Source organism: Chrysochloris asiatica, unplaced genomic scaffold (assembly GCF_000296735.1).
Source record: "Chrysochloris asiatica unplaced genomic scaffold, ChrAsi1.0 scaffold00050, whole genome shotgun sequence".
Lineage (NCBI taxonomy): Eukaryota > Metazoa > Chordata > Mammalia > Afrosoricida > Chrysochloridae > Chrysochloris > Chrysochloris asiatica.
In genome coordinates, this window is record NW_006408568.1 from 10,766,477 (window position 1) to 10,785,306 (window position 18,830).

Sequence of the window (18,830 nt, forward strand, 5' to 3'; positions counted from 1 at the left end):
CTCTCTCTCTATATATATATATATATAAAAAATAAGGAGCTCTCGTAGCATAGTGGTTACGAATCAGGCCGTGAACCACAGGGTCAGCAGTTCGAAACTACCAGCTGTTCTTTGGGAGAAAGATGAGGCTTTCTGCTCCCGTAAAGATTTTCAGCCTCGGAAACCCTGTACAGTGTTGCAATAAGTCGGAACCGACTCCATGGCACACCACAACAACATATATGAAAGATGGAGCAGGATGGGGCAGTGTTTCATTCTATTATGCATGGAGTCGCTCTAAGGACCACACCTAACAACAATAACAATGTGGGAGATTTACCAAAAGAGGATGAAGGTTGAGTGACCATTTAAAATAATTTTTTGAATGTGAATGATGTTGGGGAAATGTCCCAGTGGTTCTTAGTCTTGGGTCAGCCAGGGAACTCTATGCTCATTGATCCTTCCTGTAAACTGTGTATAAAAGTACTCTAACATACAGGAGTTGGCATTCATTTTTTTTTTAATCATCATTTATTGTATGTGAACAAAACACCGTACACATATGCTAGGAACTGAGACTATAAAGAAATATGTCCTTGTTCCTAATGTCCAGCGTCTTAAATCATCTAGTAGGAGAAATACGGCTTGAAGTCCTAGCAAGTGTACTTTTGTACAACAAATGAGTGTACAGAATTCCTGGGAAAAGAGAAATTACTTCCAGCTGGCATATTCATGAAAGAAAGGACATTTGGACAGCCCTGGTTGGGAGCCTGGGAAAACAGGTTGAAGGGAATACTCCAGGCAGTGGGTACAACCTGAACCAAGACCTTTGGGTGGGAGGAGTAAGTAAGGTATGCAGTTGGAGTGTGGGGGCTTTGTGTGGCAGGAAAATAAGAAAAGAAGCTAGAAAGGGAGGCGGTGTTTGTTAGTTCCATTGTCAGCTCTGACTCATAGCAGCCCCTGTGTGCAGAGTATAACTGCCCCAGGCTATGTGACCTTAGGGAAACAGATCACCAGGTCTGTGTTCCAACGTGCCTCTGGATAGGTTTGAACCACCAACCATTAGGATAGTAGTCCAGCACTTAACCATTTGAACCACCCAGAGACTCCTAGAAAGGAAGATAGAGACTCCATTGTGACATTGCACGAGAGCCTAGCTAAAAGGGTTTTGACTTTAATTGCCCAATGTGAAGCTACTGAAAGTCTTGATCAAAGGCACAGCATAATTCCTGAGAGGGCTGGAAAGAGAGGATTAGATGTATCAGCAGCTCCCATAGTTTCTTCCTTCATTCCCCACTGTACACACCTGATGCACAGACCCCCTCAGCTTTCCTGATACATTTTGGCAAGTTCTTTGAAAAAGAAAGAACCCACATCCCTCAAATGGGACTCCTTGCTCTGGTGTTTTAGTGAGTGAAACATGAAATAGTGGAGGAATGGGGGCACAGACTTGGCCTAGGAAGGCTTGGATTTGCATCCTGACTTCATGAACACTTACAGTCTCCATGATCTTGAGCAATTTAGGCAACTCAGACTGAGTGAGTCATCTCAAAGTGGGCTGACACCACCCTCTAGAATATATATGACTATCCCATCTCCATAAGATTTTCAGTGGCTGATTTTTCTGAAGTCAGTCATCAGGCCTTTCTTCTGTGGTGCCTCAAGTTGGACTCTAACCCCCAGCCTTTCAGTTAGCAGCCAAGCACGTTATCAGTTTGCACCATGCAGGGCTCCAAAAACCAGATCACTATGAGTCATAGTCAGAGTCAGTTCCATGGCAACTGATAGTAGTGATCCAAGCCTGGCTGGATTTAGTTCTCGATGACTCTCTCCTGAGACAGGAAGGAGGCCTGCTCTGCTCCTAACTCAGTGCTGCAAGCACAGGATGTGGGCGATTAAAAACCAAACCAAATCTATGGCCATTGAGTGGATTCTGATTCATAGCTACTCTACAGAACAGAGTAGAACCCTAGGGTTTCCGAGGCTGTAAATCTTTGCCAACTCAGATTTTCTCCCACAGAATAGCTGGTGGGTTTGAACCAGAATGTGAGTTGTTGTTGTTGTTGTTAAAAGCCGTCAAGTCGATTCCAACTCATAGGGTTTCCAGGGAGTGACTGGTGAGCTTGAACCTCTGACCTTGCGGTTCAAACCGACTTTTTGCAGTCCAGTGCATTAACCCACAGTGCCACACCAGAGCTCCAGGATGTGAGTACACGATTCATATTTGCTGAATGGAAATGAATGAATGAATGAATGAGTTATTGGCTGTACTTGAAAAATAGTGATAACTGAGACTAGGCACAGTACTGTTCTTGACTGCCCAAGCTTTGCACCTCAAAACCCATATGCCTCTGATTTCCCTCATGGAAATCAATACTGGAGAAGTCATCAGTAACTGCATCTCCCAGAGTGGTCGTTTGGTTGGCCATTCCCATAACTGGCAGCCCACAGGAAAGCCCAGAAGAAAAGACTCAGGCTTGGTCACTGTGAACGTTATCAAACAATTTTATAGACAGGATGTGTGTACCATTACAGATTCTTCCAGAGCACATGTGGTTTTGACTTGTGGTAGAACAACCGTTTAGTTTAACCCTTTCATATTCTGGTTGCCAGAACTATTTTCAGCTAGACCACGCTTCCTGCAGTTAAAAAGTTCTGTTTGGTGGGCAAGCAGAGTTAGGGTAGCTGCTGGCAGTAGAACCAGCAAAGTTAACCAGTTCCAGGTGGTGCAAGCAATTTGCAATTAAATGGCTGCAAGCATATATTGACAGAGAACTTCCCGAGGTTCACGTGGGATTCAGAAGAGGCTGTGGAACAAGGCATATCATTGCTGATGTTCAGTGGATCTTGGCTGAAAGCAGAGCATATCAGAAAGATGTTTACCTGTGCTTTAATGACTATGCAAAGGCTTTCGACTGTGTGGATCATGATAAGCTATGGACAACATTGAGAAGTATGAATATTTTGGAACACTTAACTGTGCTCATGAGGAATCTGTACATGGACCGAGAGGCAGTTGCTTAAACAGAAAATGGGATCACTGAATGGTTTAAAATTAAGAAAGGTGTGCAACAGGGTTGTATTCTTTCACCATATTTATTCAACCTGTAGGCTGAGCAAATAATCCGAGAAGCTGGGTTTTATGAAGAAAAATGTGGCATCAGGATTGGAGGAAGACTCATTAACAACCTGCGATATGCAGATGATACAACCTTGCTTGCTGGAAGTGAAGAGGACTTAAAACATTTACTGAAGAAGATCATAGAGTACAGCCTTCTATATGGATTACATCTCAATGTAAAAAAAACAAAAATCCTCACCACTGGACCAATAAACAACATTCTTAAAAGATTGAAGTTGTCAAGGGCTTTATTCTTCTTGGATCAACTATCAATACTCATGGAAGCAGCAGTCAAGAAATCAAACGATGTGTTGCATTAGGCAAATCTTCCGCACAAGACCTTTTTAAAGTGTTGAAGAGCAAAGATGTCAGCTTGAAGACTAAGGTGTGCCTGACCCAAGCCATGGTATTTTCAATCACCTCATATGCATGCAAAAGCTGGACAGTGAATAAGGAAGATGGTAGAAGAATTGATGCTTTTGAGTTATGGTGCTGGGGAAGAATATTGAAAATGCCATCGGCTGCCAAAAGAACCAATAAATCCATTTTGGAAGAAATATAGCCAGAGTGCTCCTTGGAGGCCAGAATGGCCAAACTTTGTCTCTCATACTTTAGACATATTGTCAGGAGGGACCAGTCGCTGGAGAAGAATATCATGTTTGGTCAGGTGGAGGGTCAGAGAAAAAGAGGAAGACCCCCAACGAGATGGATTGGCCATGTAGCAGCATCGATGGACTCAAACGTGGCAACAGTAGTGAGGTTGGCCCAGAATCGGGCAGTGTTTCGTTCTGCTGTGCATAAGGTCGCTATGAGTCAGTACCGACTCGATGGTTCCTAACAACAACAATTAACCTCAACGTTCGTAGTTTGAACTCATCTAGCAGTGTCACAGAAGAAAGCCCTGGTGATCTGCTTACATAAAGACAACCAAGAAAATCTTATGAAACTGTGTAACAAGGTGGAATCAAGTTGGTGACAGCTTTGGTTTTTTCAGTGGGCATCAAACCAACTTCTCACCCTGATTGCTCACAGCTTTCATCAGACTGGCTAGCTTCATCTCTCACCTGCTCAGCAGCCTGGGTCAGTCCCTCCACCACTATGAGCTCGTACTCTCATTTGTAAAAGGAGATGAGCTGCAGCTTATAGGTTTATGGGAAGAGTGAGTGGCATGCTATCTATGTGAAAGTGCCTACCTGACCAGGTGCATTTGGGATTGGCAGGTAAAAGGCACTGACATTTAAACTAGAGCATTGTCTAGGCACAGTGTCAGGTGTTTAATCAGTGTATCTCCTTCCAGTCCTCACAAGAGCCCTGACGGTAGGCATTGTTAACCTACACAGGTGAGGCCCAAGGCCACACTGCTAGCAAATGTGATCAAACGGGGACTGTACAGTTTCAAAGACCGCTTTCCCTCCTCAGAGACTTCATTGAATATGTGGCATTGAATGCAATATTTATTCTTTCTTTTTAATCATTTCCTCAATGTGGAGATAATTGGCCCATCTGGAGTCCTGGTGTGGCACTGTGGGTAAACTCCCTGGACTGCAAGGTCAGTTTGAACAGCAAGGTCTGCGGTTCAAGCTCACCAGCCGCTCCTCGGAAATCCTATGCAGAGTTGCTATGAGTTGAAACCAGTTCAACAGTACTTAACAACAACATTGTGATTTGTTGCTTGCATGCCATGGAGTCGGTGCTAACTCCTAGCAACCCTATATAGGATTTCCAAAGCTGTAAGATTTTACAGGAACAGAAAGCTTTGACTTTCTTCTGCAGAGTGGCTGGTAGATTTAAACTACTGACCTTGCAGTTAGCAGCTCAGTACTACCTGGGCTCCTTCATCTATCATCATTGTTGTTGTCAAGTGCCATCAAGTCGGTTCTGACTCATAGCAACCCTGTATAGGGTTTTTGAGGAGCGGCTGATAGGTTTGAACTGCCGACCTTGTGGTTCAACCTGACCTTGTGGGCCAGTGCTTATCCTAGAGCGCTAACCAGGAGGCCATCTATCACAGGTGTTTTTAATTCAAAGACAATAGTCTAATAGTGATTAAGAGCTTAGATTCCAGAGTAAAATGGCATGAATTTGAAAGTCCCCTATATGGGACCTTGAGCGACTTAACTGATGTCAGTTTCATAATCAGTAACAATGGAATAAATGGTGCTAAGCTTTATAGGGTTGTTGGAGATTAAATGAGATATGTGTGTAAAGGGTTTAGCATGAATGCGTAACACAAAAGAGGAGCTCAGTAGGTATTAACTGCTATCACCAGCTTCATCTTCATGTACATTGTCTCTTTCTCTGATTTCCGTAGGACGAGTAGTGTGATGCCATTCACAAGCTGGCAGCTCATATGTGACATTCTGATCCTGCTATTTTTAATGAATGGGCAGTTTGAAATAGAGAAATCAGGAGTGCTTTTTTTTTTTTTTTATGTGGTGGGGAATAGAATGGTGTCTTAGTAGTAGCCAAAGAAAACCCTGAATACATTTTTTTACATCATTCCAAATATTATGTTAAATGGTGTTGTTAAGTGCTGTCAAGTCGGTTCCGACCCATAGCGAGCCAGTACAGGGTTTCCAAGGCTGTAAATCTTGACGAGAGCAGAAAGCCTCATCTTTCTCCTGTGGAACAGCTGGTAGTTTCGAACTGCTGTCCGTAAGGTTCGCAGCCCGATTTGTAACCACTACGCTACCAGAAATAGCATGTAAAAAAAAAAAAAAGGAAAGGAAAAAATGTCTACTATCCTTTTCCCTAAAAAATAATGTTTTTATTTGTCTCATTTTTCAATTCTTTTGTTTAGAGTAGCATCATAGATAAAAATCTTTTAATTAACTTTAATGGAGATAATGCATGCTGATTTTTTTTTTAAAGGTACTAAAATGTTTAAAATAATGACAGTGAAAAACCAGGTGTCTGTCACACTCCTTTCAAAGCTTGGGTCTGATGCCTTGGAGCAATTGAGTCCAATTAACAAATACTCCAGGTGAACAAAGAAAGAGAATGGCCTATATTATTAAAAAGTTGACTCTCCCCAGACACCCGCATCAATGAGGTTCATTTTTAATGGTGTCCAATGACTATTTCTTTCTTTTTTTATATAAAGATTTATTGTGAATTGAGTGATAATTTACATGGGAGAACATCAGTTTTACACTCATTGTTTTATTACAATGATTACAATCTCCTCCGTGCATCATCATTCAACAGTGTTTGCTTCTATTCCCTCTGGTTTTTTGTTTTTTTGGTGTTTGTTTTTTTTTGTGTGTGGAGGGGGACCAGTGACTTTTTCTTACAATCCATGTTTATACCCATTTTGCAGTGTTCTTTAGTATAACATGAGGGTGGATGTAATCTTATTTTAACATTCACATTAATTCATAAGGTGGTTGTGATGTTCAGCTAAACACATCAGAAAGGAGTCCATGATGAACTCTCCCAGTGTCTGGTTGTTTAGAAGACACCTCCTTATCAGAAGTTACACAAACAGGGGCCAGGCTTCATATGAAACTAGATGACCACTAGCATTCTAACAGTGGTTAAAGTCTAGATCTAAGAAACAAGGGTAAGAAAGGGGGTGGTAGTGTGTAAGATGTTTTCAGGCAGTGCATGATTATATTTACTCTTAAGCATAATAGTGACGCTACCAAAATGGCCGCACTTGTGCTCTTGGTCCTCCCAAGCCCACTGCCATGGAGTTGATTCTGACTCTTACAATCCTATATGACAGTTTTCACGACAGCCTCATTGTTCTCCTTGTAGGAGCTGGTAGGTTTCAACTGCCAACCTTGTAGTTAACAACCCAATGCTTAAACCCTCTGGGCTCCTTGTCCCAGCACTCGTTGTTGTTGTGTGCAGTTGAGTTGGTTCAGACTCATAGGGCTTGTTTCCAAGGAGTGGCTGGTGGGTTTGAACCTCCAGCCTTGTGGTTAGCAGTCCAGCGTTTATCCTATAGCACCAGACTAGGATTCCAGCCCTCACTAAATCCCTAAATCTGCTTTCCAAAGGCAATCTTTTATATTCTTTCAGTTATTTTTCTCTGGCATTTACCTCCATGTTTCTAGAGGTATTTCTTGGGTTGACAGTTTTAAATACTATTTATTAACTTAAAATAAATCAAAGTTTAAATTTACCACACTGCTTTTTCCCTCCCTATTATACTTACAAATTTAGTTAAATCAATAGTCAGTATTTACATTGTTATAACTAAGTAAATAGTCTTTACCACTGAGGAAGGGGCTTCAGAAAGTTCATGGAGAAATTCCATTATCTTTCAATTCCATATTTCCACAAACTTTTTGAAGTATCCTCTGGTACAATTTCTTTCCCCCTTGGAAATAATGAATTGCTTTCAATCTTCACTTGCTTACTTTTCCATGTAACTAGTCTTAGTTTGTTGTTACCAGATTTGTCATGTTTTTCCCCCAAACATCAGATATTCCCTCAATCCCATCTCCTTTCCTGTAAAGGCTTTCTCTTGAATCCCTCTGTTCTGCAGGCCCTACCTGGACTGATGGCTCTTCAGGGCTGTGGGATAGCTATCATACTAGACACCCTGTCATTATGACTTCTGTGTTCCATCTCCCCGGATCCTGTGTCTTCTTCCCCAGAGATGGCAGTGGTAATTGTTGTTAAGTGCTGTCAACATGGTTCCGACTCACAGCAACCCTGTATAGAGTTTCCGAGAAGTGGCTTGGTAAGCTTGAACTGCCGACCTTGCGGCTCAAACGACCCTGTGGTCCAGTGTTATCCTATGGTGCCATGTTTGCTAGAGCATATCTTCCTGTAACTCTTTAAGATGTACAGTGAAACCTGTGAGAGCCGGAACTTGACAGGTTTTCAACCTTTGACAAGCTACAGTCATAGCACTTTTCTCTAGTTCTTTATTGGTAGAAAATACTTAAGTTTTGCTGCACTGATCTGTTTCCACCTTACACAGGTTCTGGCTTCTGCAGGTTTTATTGTATATTTAAGTCTCACATTTCTGAAATATCTTTATTCCAGCCTTATACTTTTTTTTTTTGGATAATTTGATTGAGTATTAAAAATTCTAAGTTGAAAATACACTTCCTCAGATTTTTTAATGCATAGCTCTGTTGCCTCTTAGCACAGTATAGGAGCAAAGAAAACCATTGTCTTCCTGATTCCTGTCTCTTTGTATGGTACTTTTCTTCTTCTTTATCTGAAAACTTTTAGGATTTAAACAAAATTATTCCTGTGGTATTCTGAAAGTTACATGAGGTTCAATCTTTTGTTCAGCCTCTTTTCATTTATTTCATTTGTAGAATATTCAGTGGACCTTTGTAACAGAAATTTATGTTCTTTGGTTCTAAAATGTATGCTTTTGGGGAGGTGGTTTCACATAGATTTTATTGTGTATGTATTCACAAATAATAATATCCAACAATTATTCAGACTATTTGTATTAGAATTGTTTTATATGCTTTGCTTGACTTATGATATCAAATCTTTCCAGCAATTTTCTTCTTCTTTTTTTTAATTGTGAACTGAGTGATAGTTTACATGGGAGAACATTGGCTTTACACTATCAATTCATTGCAGTGATTACAATCTCCTCCGTGCATAATCATTCAACTTGCTTCCATTCCCTCTGTTTTTTTTCTTTTCTGGGGTGTGGGGTGGGGTGGGATATGTACACAAAGACACTCAGGAATATATAATAATTTAAATAATCAAAGGGCATAGAATGTTTCCTTTTTATTAAAAACAAACAAACAAATTTCTTCCCCATTGGTCTCTGTATTCTTGTGATAGAAGTCAAATTAATGATATCTCACATTTCATAAATTTGTTCTGTAATATTCATATTTTCCCCTCCTATAGCTATTTGTTTGTTCTGTTTTCAGAGAAATAGTTTCAATTTTATAGTCCAGCCCTTCTACTGAATTTTTTATTTTCAAAATACATTTTTCTTCTCCGCTTGCTCATTTTCACTATGGATATAGTGCCCTCTTTTAGCTCGTTGGAACTGTTAGAGTTTTGTTCGCTTCAGTTATAGTCTATTGACGGCATTGTCTTATTTTCTCCAGGAGCATGCTTTAAAATTTTGAGTTTTTCAATCAACTTTTCATACTGGAAGCCTTTCTCAAATATCTGATTTCCTTGGCTGAGAATATATTGTTGTTGTTGTTATATATTGTTGTCATTGCTGTTAAGTGCCATAGAGTCAATTCTGACTCAGCGGGACCCTGTACTGCGTTTCCTAGGAGCAGCTGATGAGCTTGACCCAACCGTAGACCTTGCAGTCTAGAGCATTAACCCACAGCGCCACACCAGGACTAAGAGGGTCTAAAAACTGATTGAATGCTCTGTGTAGATACAGCTTGTTAGTCACTGGAATTTACTACAAGGAATCTTCCTGGCTTGTCTATTGGCTAATGCTCAAATGTCCAAATCTAAAGGACATTTCTCAGGGAAGAATAATAGGATCTAAGCTTCCCAGCATTCCATATGTAGACTTTCATTTAATCCCTATCTTTTCCAATTTCATATTTTATACTATTTTTCAAGATACCTAATACCATTCAGACCTGATCTTTTAAAGGGTTCTTATAAGCATTTGGTTTCTTTCTTGTCAGTGTTTCCTGGTATGGCTCTGTAGGTGTTCAAACTCACCTGCTGTTCCTCGGAACCCTATATACAGGTTTGCTGTGAGTCAGAACTGACTCAATGGCACTTAACAATTCTTCCTAAGTCAGTTACCCACCACTCCTTCCTCTTTATCTTTTAAAATTTCTGTTTACATCTCTTATCTACTTAGGTTGCGTCTGTCTTTGACATTAATTTGTGAATATTTTTCCCTGATGTCTAATTTTAATATGGTTTTGGGAGGATGATCAAAAAAAGTGTGAAGATAGAATAAAGGCATTTCAGACATGTAAGATTATATATATATATATAAAGTCTTACATACAAGGAGCTCTGGTAACATGGTGGTTACAAATTGGGCTGCTAACCTCAGGATGAACAGTTCGAACTACCAGCTGTTCCACGGGAAAAAGATGAGGCTTTCTGCTCCCATAAAGATATGTTGTTGTTGTTAAGTGCCATTGAGTCAGTTCTGACCCATAGCGACCCTGTATAGGGTTTCCAAGGAGCAGCTAGTGAGCTTGTACCACCTACTTTGTGGTTCAAGCCAACTCTGAAGTTCAGTGCATTAACCCACGGCACCACACCTCAGAAACCCTGTACAGGTTCACTACAAGTCATAACTGACTCTGCAGCACATAACAGCAACAATCTCCCATACACTCTTTGAAAGTTACTCCTTTTTAAGTAACTTTGGTGAATGCACCGTGATCTCTAATGGGATGTTTTATTATGTTTTCACTTACATGCATATTTATATCCATTTTGTGTAAATCTTTTTTCCTTTATGTTCCCTCTCCTTATCTCTTCTACTTTACCCCCAGTAGCCAGTGTGTTAACAGCTTAGTATATGTCACTGTCTACATGTTTTATATGTGCATGCCATCATATTCAAACTCAAGTACACTGGGAGAGTTTCCATCATTTATTTCCATAGAAAATGGAATCATATTATTAAAATTATTTTAATAAAAAATAATTGCAAATTATTTTTCATAATACATTTTTGCCATCATTCCAAGTCAGTATAGCTATGTAACTATTTTTAATATTAGCGTAATATTTCACAGTCGTCAGTAATCTAGCAAGTGATTTCAATTTTGATAGATACTTTAAAAAGATCTCATTTTACTCCATAATTCTCTATTAATGGACATTCAGTAACAGAAACAGAGAAAAAGAAAGCCTCATCCATTTTTTTACACTGTTAAGTGCTATCAAGTCAGTTCTGACTCATAGTAACCCTGTTTATGTTTTCCAAAGAGCATCTGGTGGGTTTCAACTGCCAGCCTTGCAGTCAGCGGTCCAGTACTTATCCTACTCTTTTTTAAAACAAACTAACTAACAAAAAATGTTGTTAAGTATGAGCAAGTCAGTTCCAACTCTTAGTGACCCTGTATAGTGTTTCCAAGGATACAAATCTTGGAGGGAGCAGAATGCCTCATCTTTATCCCACGGAGCAGGTGGTAGATTTGAACTGCTGACCTTGCGGTTAGCAGCCCAGCTCATAATCCACTACACTACCAGGTATATTTCTAGCATAAGCTTAATTCAGAAGTTTGATGATGTTGTTAAGTGCTGTTGAGTTGGTTCTGACTAATGGCAACCCTGTATAGGGTTTCCGAGGAGCTGTTGGTGGGTTTGAACTGCTGACCTTGTGATTAGCGGTTCAGTGACTATCCAGAACTCCAATTTTTTATTAAGTCTTATAAAAAAAAAAAAAACTATAGACCAATCCAATCGTATTTATAAAAGTAGATACAGATCATTCTAAATAAAATTTTAGCAAATTGAATCTGAATTAAAATTTAATATGCTAAGAATTTTGGAAGACAACTACCTGGTCAACTGACTAGAATAGATACTAGACTAGGTACTCATCCCAAAGAAAAGTGATACAACAGAAAGCAGAAATTAACAATATCATTAATATCACACATAAGTAACATTTTACTAAAGATAATTTAAAAACAGTTAGAAGCACATCAACAGGGAACTGTCAGAAATTCAAGCTGGATTCAGAAGATGTCATAGGACATGGGGTATCATCACTGATGTCAGATGCACCTTAGCTGAAAGCAGAGAACACCAAAAATATGCTTACTTGTGTTTTATTAACTATGAAAAGACATTCAACTGTGTGAAACATAACGAATTATAGATAACAGTGAAGAATGAAGAAGTCCACGTAGTGGATTATGAGCTGGACTGCTAACCCCAAGGTCAGCATGTCAAATCTACCAGCTGCTCCATGGGAGAAAAGTTGAGACTTTCTGCTCCTGTAAAGATTTATAGCCTTGGAAACCCTATACAGAGTCACTATGAACCAGAACTGACTTGATGGCACACTACCACCATCAGTGAAGAATGAAAATTCCAGAACACTTAATTGTGCTCATGTTGAACCTATACATAGACCAAGAAGCAGTTGTTTGAACAGAAGCAGGGGATACTTTGTCATTCAAATTCAGCAGAGGTATGCACCAGAGTTACATCTTTTTACCTTACAATCTATGTGTGAGCAAACAGTCCCAGAAATTGGACTGTACAAAGAAGAACATGGCATCAGGATTAGAGTAGAACTCATTAACAACCTGCAATATGCAGATGACATACCCTGCTTGTTGAAAGGGAAGAAGGCTTGAAGCACTGTTGAATATCAAAGACTGCAGCCTTCAGCATAGATAACACGGCAATGTACAGAACATAGAATCCTCTTACCTGAGTCTATAAACAATATCATGATAAACAAAGAAAATACCGAAGTTGTCAGTGTTTTCATTTTACTCGGATCCACAATTAATCCTTACGGAAGTTGTTGTTAGTTGTTGTTAAGTGCCATTGAGTCAGTTCCAAGTCATTGTGACCCTGTATAGGGTTTTCAAGGAGTGACTGGTAACTTTGAACCACCAACCTCATGGTTCAAACCTATCTTGATGTTGAGTGCTTATCCTGTGGCACCACACCAGGACTCCAAAGTGAAGTGTATGTTGTTATTGTTGTGAAGTGCCATCGAGTTGGATCGACCCATAGTGATCCTGTATAGTGTTTCCAAGGAGCATCTGGTGAGCTTGAACCGCCAACCTTGCAGTTCAAATGGCTTTGCAATCTGGTGCATTAACCCACAGTGCCATAGAATATGTTAATACATTGATGAGAATTAACAAAGATAAATCCTGATTTCAGCTATGTTTAGATCTATTACATAAACTTAGCAGTCAGGAAAAGAATTAGTACATTATATTTGGGCAAATTTGTTGCAAAAGACATCTTGTTAAGTGCCACTGAGTCCGTTCCAACTCAGAGACCCTGTATAGAATTTCCAAGGAGCAACTGGTGGGTTTGAACCATTGACTTTGTGGTTAGCACCACACCAGGACTCCAAAGACCTCTTAAAAGTGTTGAAAAGCAAAGATGTCACTTTGAAGACTAAGGTGTGTCTGACCCAAGTTGTGGTATTTTCCATCTCATATGCATGTAAAAGCTGGGCAATGAATAAAGAAAACCGAAGAAGAAATTATTTGAATTATGGTGTTGAAGAATTTTGAATATACCATGGATTGCCAAAAGAACAAACAAATCTGTCTTAGAGTAAGTAAGGCCAGCATGCTCCTTAGAAGTGAGGATTGGGAGACTTCATCTCACATATATTTTGGACATGTTATCGGGAGGAACCAGTCTCTGGAGAAGGGCATCATGCTTGGTAAAGTAGAGAATCATGAAAAAGAAGAAGACCTTCAACAAGATGGATTGACACAGTGGCTACAACAGAGGGCTCGGTCACAGCAACAAGTGTGAGGATGGTGTAAGACTGGGCAGTGTTGTGCTTTGTTGTACATAAAGTCATTATGAGTTGAAACCAAACTTGATGGCACTTAACAATAACAACATAAACAGAATAGTATTAGGTGTAAAATACATACAATAATGATCACAAAAACACCAAGAATACTAATAAATGGTGATGTACTAAAGCTGTTTCCATCAGTCACAGGAATTAGGAGGATAGCCACCAGCACCATTGTGATGAGCTTTCAAATCCTTTCCGCTTCTCTTGGTCGACATGAAGGCAAGAGCCTTTTAATCATGGTCATCATTCTGCATTGCTTTCTGAGTAGAGATGGTTCAAGTCCACTCATTGAAAATCTTAGGGAGCACAGTTCTACTCTGACACACATGGACTCACCATGAGTCAGAATTGACTTGATTACAATAGATTTGGTTTGGGTTTTGCCATTGGATATAGGGAATGATCCAAGTTGTAATCTCTACTTGCCTTGTCTAGAAAGAGCTCTTCATCTCAAGGTGAAAAAACAGCTATTCTCTAGGCCACAGTCCTAGGAGTTTCAAGAGGGAGGCAAAATGAGAGAGTTTTGAGAAGTTAGTCTTCTCACCATCTGGAGACTAGAGGGAGCAGAGGCAGGAAGATGGATTTTGTTGTTGAGCATCTAAGGAACTTCTAGCAGGACTGTGATGTTAGCTCTGGGGCCAGCTAGCTGGTGGGAATTAACCACCAGCAGTTAGAAAGGATGCAACTCTGTCTAGACCCCAAGGACTGATGAACTGGTCTTCAAAGAGATAGGCTACAGATGAAACGGCATGCTCAGAGTCAATTCTGGAGGTCCTCAAGTAGATTATCCACTCATTGACTTTGTAGAAGAACTATGGTGGCATTAGTGATTTCTCCCTCCCACTGTCTCTGAGAGATGGGCCGGGAAGAGCTCCCACTGATAAGGGAGGAGTCCTGTTGAAAAAGTCACAAGTACACAAATGCCAGATCACTCTTTTGTACTTAAAATTGTGTTCCTGGTCCACGTCACCAACTTTTTGCCTCACAGGGTGTTTGTGGGAGAATTCCATCATCTTTTAATTGAGTTTTCCATGAATTCTTTGGAGTCTCATCTTATTGGTGCATTTTGCCAGTTATGACAGCTAAAAACACCTGAGCCTGAGTCCTTCCCTTGTTCTCATGGCAAACTGAATGTGCGGAAGTTACCTACAGTATATTGTGTTGTATTATTAAACCAAACCCACTACCATGGAGGCAATTCCACCTGACTCTGTAGAACAGAAGAGAACTGCCCCACAGGGTTTCCAAAGTTGTGCATCTTGATGGAAACAGATCGCCACATCTGTCTCTCATTGAGTGACTGGTGGATTCAAACTGCTGACCTTTAGGTTCAGTTGAGCACTGAACTACTGTGCCACCAGAACTCCTTAAATGTTGATGTTGTTGTGTGCCATCAACTTGGTTACAACTTACAGCAACCTTGTATATAGGCTTTCCGAGAACTGCTAATGGGTTTGAATTGGTGACCTTGCAGTAACCAGCGCTTATCCTACAGCACCACACCCATTTATTGAGCACTTACTATGTGCCAAGCTCTAAAAAATGAGAGCTCTAATTAATAAGCTATCATTATATGCCAGACAGTGGACAAACATTGTCTCATTTAACAGACAGTGAGATGGTTCTCTGGACACTGCAGCTAACAGAGTTCCTCATACTGATTCTCTTAGGGTTTTTAATTGGTGTTTGAAACATTGTATTACTTCATTTGATTGTATAACTAATATGTGAGTACATTTGCATTATTTGACATTTTTTACAATACAGATATGTTAGCAGTGAAAAGTGAAAGACTTCCTACACACACACAAACTTGCATACACACCGTCCTACCACCTGCTTACCTCTTGTCCCAAGATCATTGCTTATATTTTATCACTGAATTCTCAGCAACACTATGAAGTTGGTATTATGATTATCCTGATTTTATAGTTGAATAAATTAAGGCTAGTTGTATTAGGAGCTCTGGTGGCTCAATGATTAGGTGCTCAGCACTAACTGAAAGATTGGTGGTTTGAAACCTTCCAGTAGCTCTATAGGAGAAACGTATTAACAATGTACTTCCATTAAGATTACAGCATAGAGAAGCCAATAGGGCATTTGTACACTGTCGCATGAGATCACTATGAGTCAAAAATTAACTCAATGGCACACAGCAAGAGGCAGTGTTACATTATCTGTAAGTACGTGAGACACCTTAACCACAGGTTTGAGAGAAAGAGAGAGAGAGTGTGTGTGTGTGTGTGTGTGTGTGTGTGTGTGTGTTCCAAAGTAGGCTCCTCAGGCCAAACTTAAGTCCAGTGATTACATTTCTCTAATCATGTTTGAGAGTGGGGCTTCTAAATTTGGCCCTCCAGAAAATCTCCTCTGGGCTTGAAAATTAACACATATTGCCAAAGAGGGAGTAATATAGTATTTATAATATTTGTGCTTCTGTTTCCTCAGCTGTAAAATGAGGCTAAGGGGAATACTTAATTTTAAGTGTGTTCAGAGGATTCATTGAGATAATATTTATATAAATGCCCTAGGACAGAGTCTGACATTTTCCCTGAAGAATTTGTGGGAACTTTGTGAATTTTCCATAGCTGATCCTATAGCAGGGGCCATCATTTTTGTTCTTCCTTTCCACACATTTGCAGCACTGTTATCCAGACCCAAGACTAGAAACTTTCTGAGTATTAGTGTGAGGGATTTTTTTACTGGGATACCAAAAGAACCTTTGCAATGTCTTTTAAATTGTAACGCATCCAACCCATTCAGTTGCTTACCAAGGACCAGCTGTTTTTTCTAGCCACTCTGCCCTCATCTCCTCCTGTTTTTCCTAAATTGGGCATAATAATATGAAAGGGGCAAGGGGAAAATTACTCCCCCCACCCCAAGAAAGGCCCCCAAAAGTGAAAAGGAAGCGTCGTTTAAGTGTAATCCTTGAAAATGAGCCCAGGGAAGCCTCCGGAGCCTTGCTTGTGAATTAAAGTTCTTTTGCAGCTGTAATTACTTTCCTTCTTCCTTTCCACAGGGGCTGAACTGCAGTGTCAAGAATAGTAAGTCATCCTTTTTGTTCTTGATGCTTTCTTAATAACACGATCACCTCCTGCTGACAGAAGCTCTGCCCTCCACTTCGGGGTGAGGGTGTGGGTTTAACCGGCAGCAGGAGGCATCCTTAGGGGTCTGGGATGTATGCTCCTGGTGGGCTTCTAGCAAGAATGTTTGAGATTCAAAAGTCAGGAAATAAGAGACTGGATTGGGAAGTATTTTCTGGAGTGCTGCCCTAGTGAACCTAGACTACAACCTGATTTGCTACAGTTTGTCACTGTAAAGCAAGAGACTGCTGTGGGAGGCTTTTGTTTTGTGCTTTAATTCCAGAAGGTGATGACTACTTCAAATATGTGTCTTTGCTCACCAGTTTAGGACCCCTAAACATAAAGCAAAAGGAGCTCTGGTAGCGTAGTGGTTACGAATCAGGCTGCGAACCACACGGTCAGCAGTTTGAAACTACCACCTGCCCTGCGGGAGAAAGGTGAGGCTTTCTGCTCCCATAAAGATTTACAGCCTCGGAAACCCTGTACAGGGTCGCTATGGGTTGGAACCGACTCCACGGCACAAAACCAGCACCAAACATAAAGCCAAGGAGCTCTGGTAGCTTAGTGGTTACAAATCAGGCTGCGAACTACAAGGTCAGCAGTTCGATACTACCAGGTATTCCGCGGGAGAAAGATGAGGCTTTCTGCTCCCATAAAGATTTACAGCCTCGGAAACCCTGTACAGAGTTGCTATGAGTCGGAACCGACTCCATGGCACATAACCATCAACCACCACCACCAAACAGAAAGCAACTCTTACTACAGCCCCATCCCTCCTGTGTTCTCACCTGTACTGCTGCTTCATCTCCAAACCAAGTTGTATGCTTCATCTTTTTCCCTAAAATGCTTTGTAAAGTTCAGAGCTTCATGATGCCCACCAGCCAGGCCTGAGAAAAAAGGGGGAGGAGGGGGACAGTGAGGCAGACAATCTGGCTGAGTCTTGAGAAAGAAAGAAGGTTGAGAGCCCCTGAGCCATTTTGAACCTAAATGGTGTGTCTCAGGGGGCTGGACTTCAGTCTCTGATCACAGCTCTTTCCTGACCATCAGGTACCTGCTTGGATGGCAGCTGGATCTACCCTCAAAACCTGACCCCCTCATCCCCCAAAAATGTCATCACGCAGCTGAAATTTGCCCACACCCATGATGGAGATCTAGTCCCTGTGGTTTTCATCGAATGGACATTGCAGACAGATGGTGAGTGGGATGTAGTAGGGTGTTGGAGGTGGGCTGGGGAGGGGGAGCTTCAACCCATCTCCAAGTGAATCCAGCCTACCCCTGCTCTCCAGACCCCACACTCAGAATCGAAGTCCTGGTGTGGCACTGTAGGAGAAAGCACTGGACCTAGAGGTCGGCAGTTCAAACTCAACAGCCAGTCCTAGGAAACCCTATATAGGGTCGTTATGGGCAGAAACTGATTCAGTGGCACTTAACAAGCAGTTATGGGTCCAGACACAAGGGCCCAACTTTAGTGTTGAAAGGATCAGTCTCTGAATGCAGTTTTTGTAAGGTGCTATAGAATCAATTTCAACTCATAGCAATCCATGTGACAGAGTAGAACTGTCCCAGGAGAGCGGATCGCCAGGTCTTTCTTTCAAGGAACTACTGCATGGGTTTGGAGTGCCAACCTTTTGGTTTGCATTCGAGAACTTGTACCACCAGTGCTCCTTTTAATACAGTAATATTTCTTAAGTGTTTTAAATATTGACCCACTGTGGTATCTTCTCATCTCACAGTCCTTGATGAAAAGCCTTCCCTTAGTCTAAAATCTTCAACCCTGGGGCAGAGGGTTGTGGGTAGCCAAATAGGAAGTTTTATACAACAGCAGCAGCAAAGCCCAGCTGCCATTAAGTCAATTCCAACTTCTGATGACCCCATGTGTGTCAGAGGAGAACCGTGGCCTCATGGGACTTTTCTACCGCTGTGACCTTTGGCAAGCCTTCCTTCTGCGGCACCTCTGGGTGGGTTCGAGCTGACACCCTTGGGTTAATAACCCAGTACTTAACCACTTGTGCCACAATATCAAATCTTTACTGGGAAAGATGGCAACACATTTGCCAGCCTGTTTGTTCTCTTAATTTAGGGACTGACATTGTTAAAAATAACATCCCCTTAAGCCCGCCCCTTCAGTGGTAGAGAGTTTTGTTTTTTTTACACAGATTTGGAAAGACTGGGGTTTAACGAGAACCCCCCCCCC

General features: G+C 41.0%; 1 protein-coding gene across 1 annotated transcript in view; it reads left to right on the top strand.

Annotated features, from left to right (window-relative positions):
* Window positions 1–18,830, top strand: part of IL17RA (interleukin 17 receptor A) — a 47,102-nt gene that overhangs the window by 1,629 nt on the left and 26,643 nt on the right. The window contains exons 2-3 of the mRNA XM_006862778.1: window positions 16,573–16,597; window positions 17,684–17,830. Coding sequence (XP_006862840.1) covers window positions 16,573–16,597; window positions 17,684–17,830 — 172 coding nt within the window. The remainder of the gene's footprint in view (window positions 1–16,572; window positions 16,598–17,683; window positions 17,831–18,830) is intronic.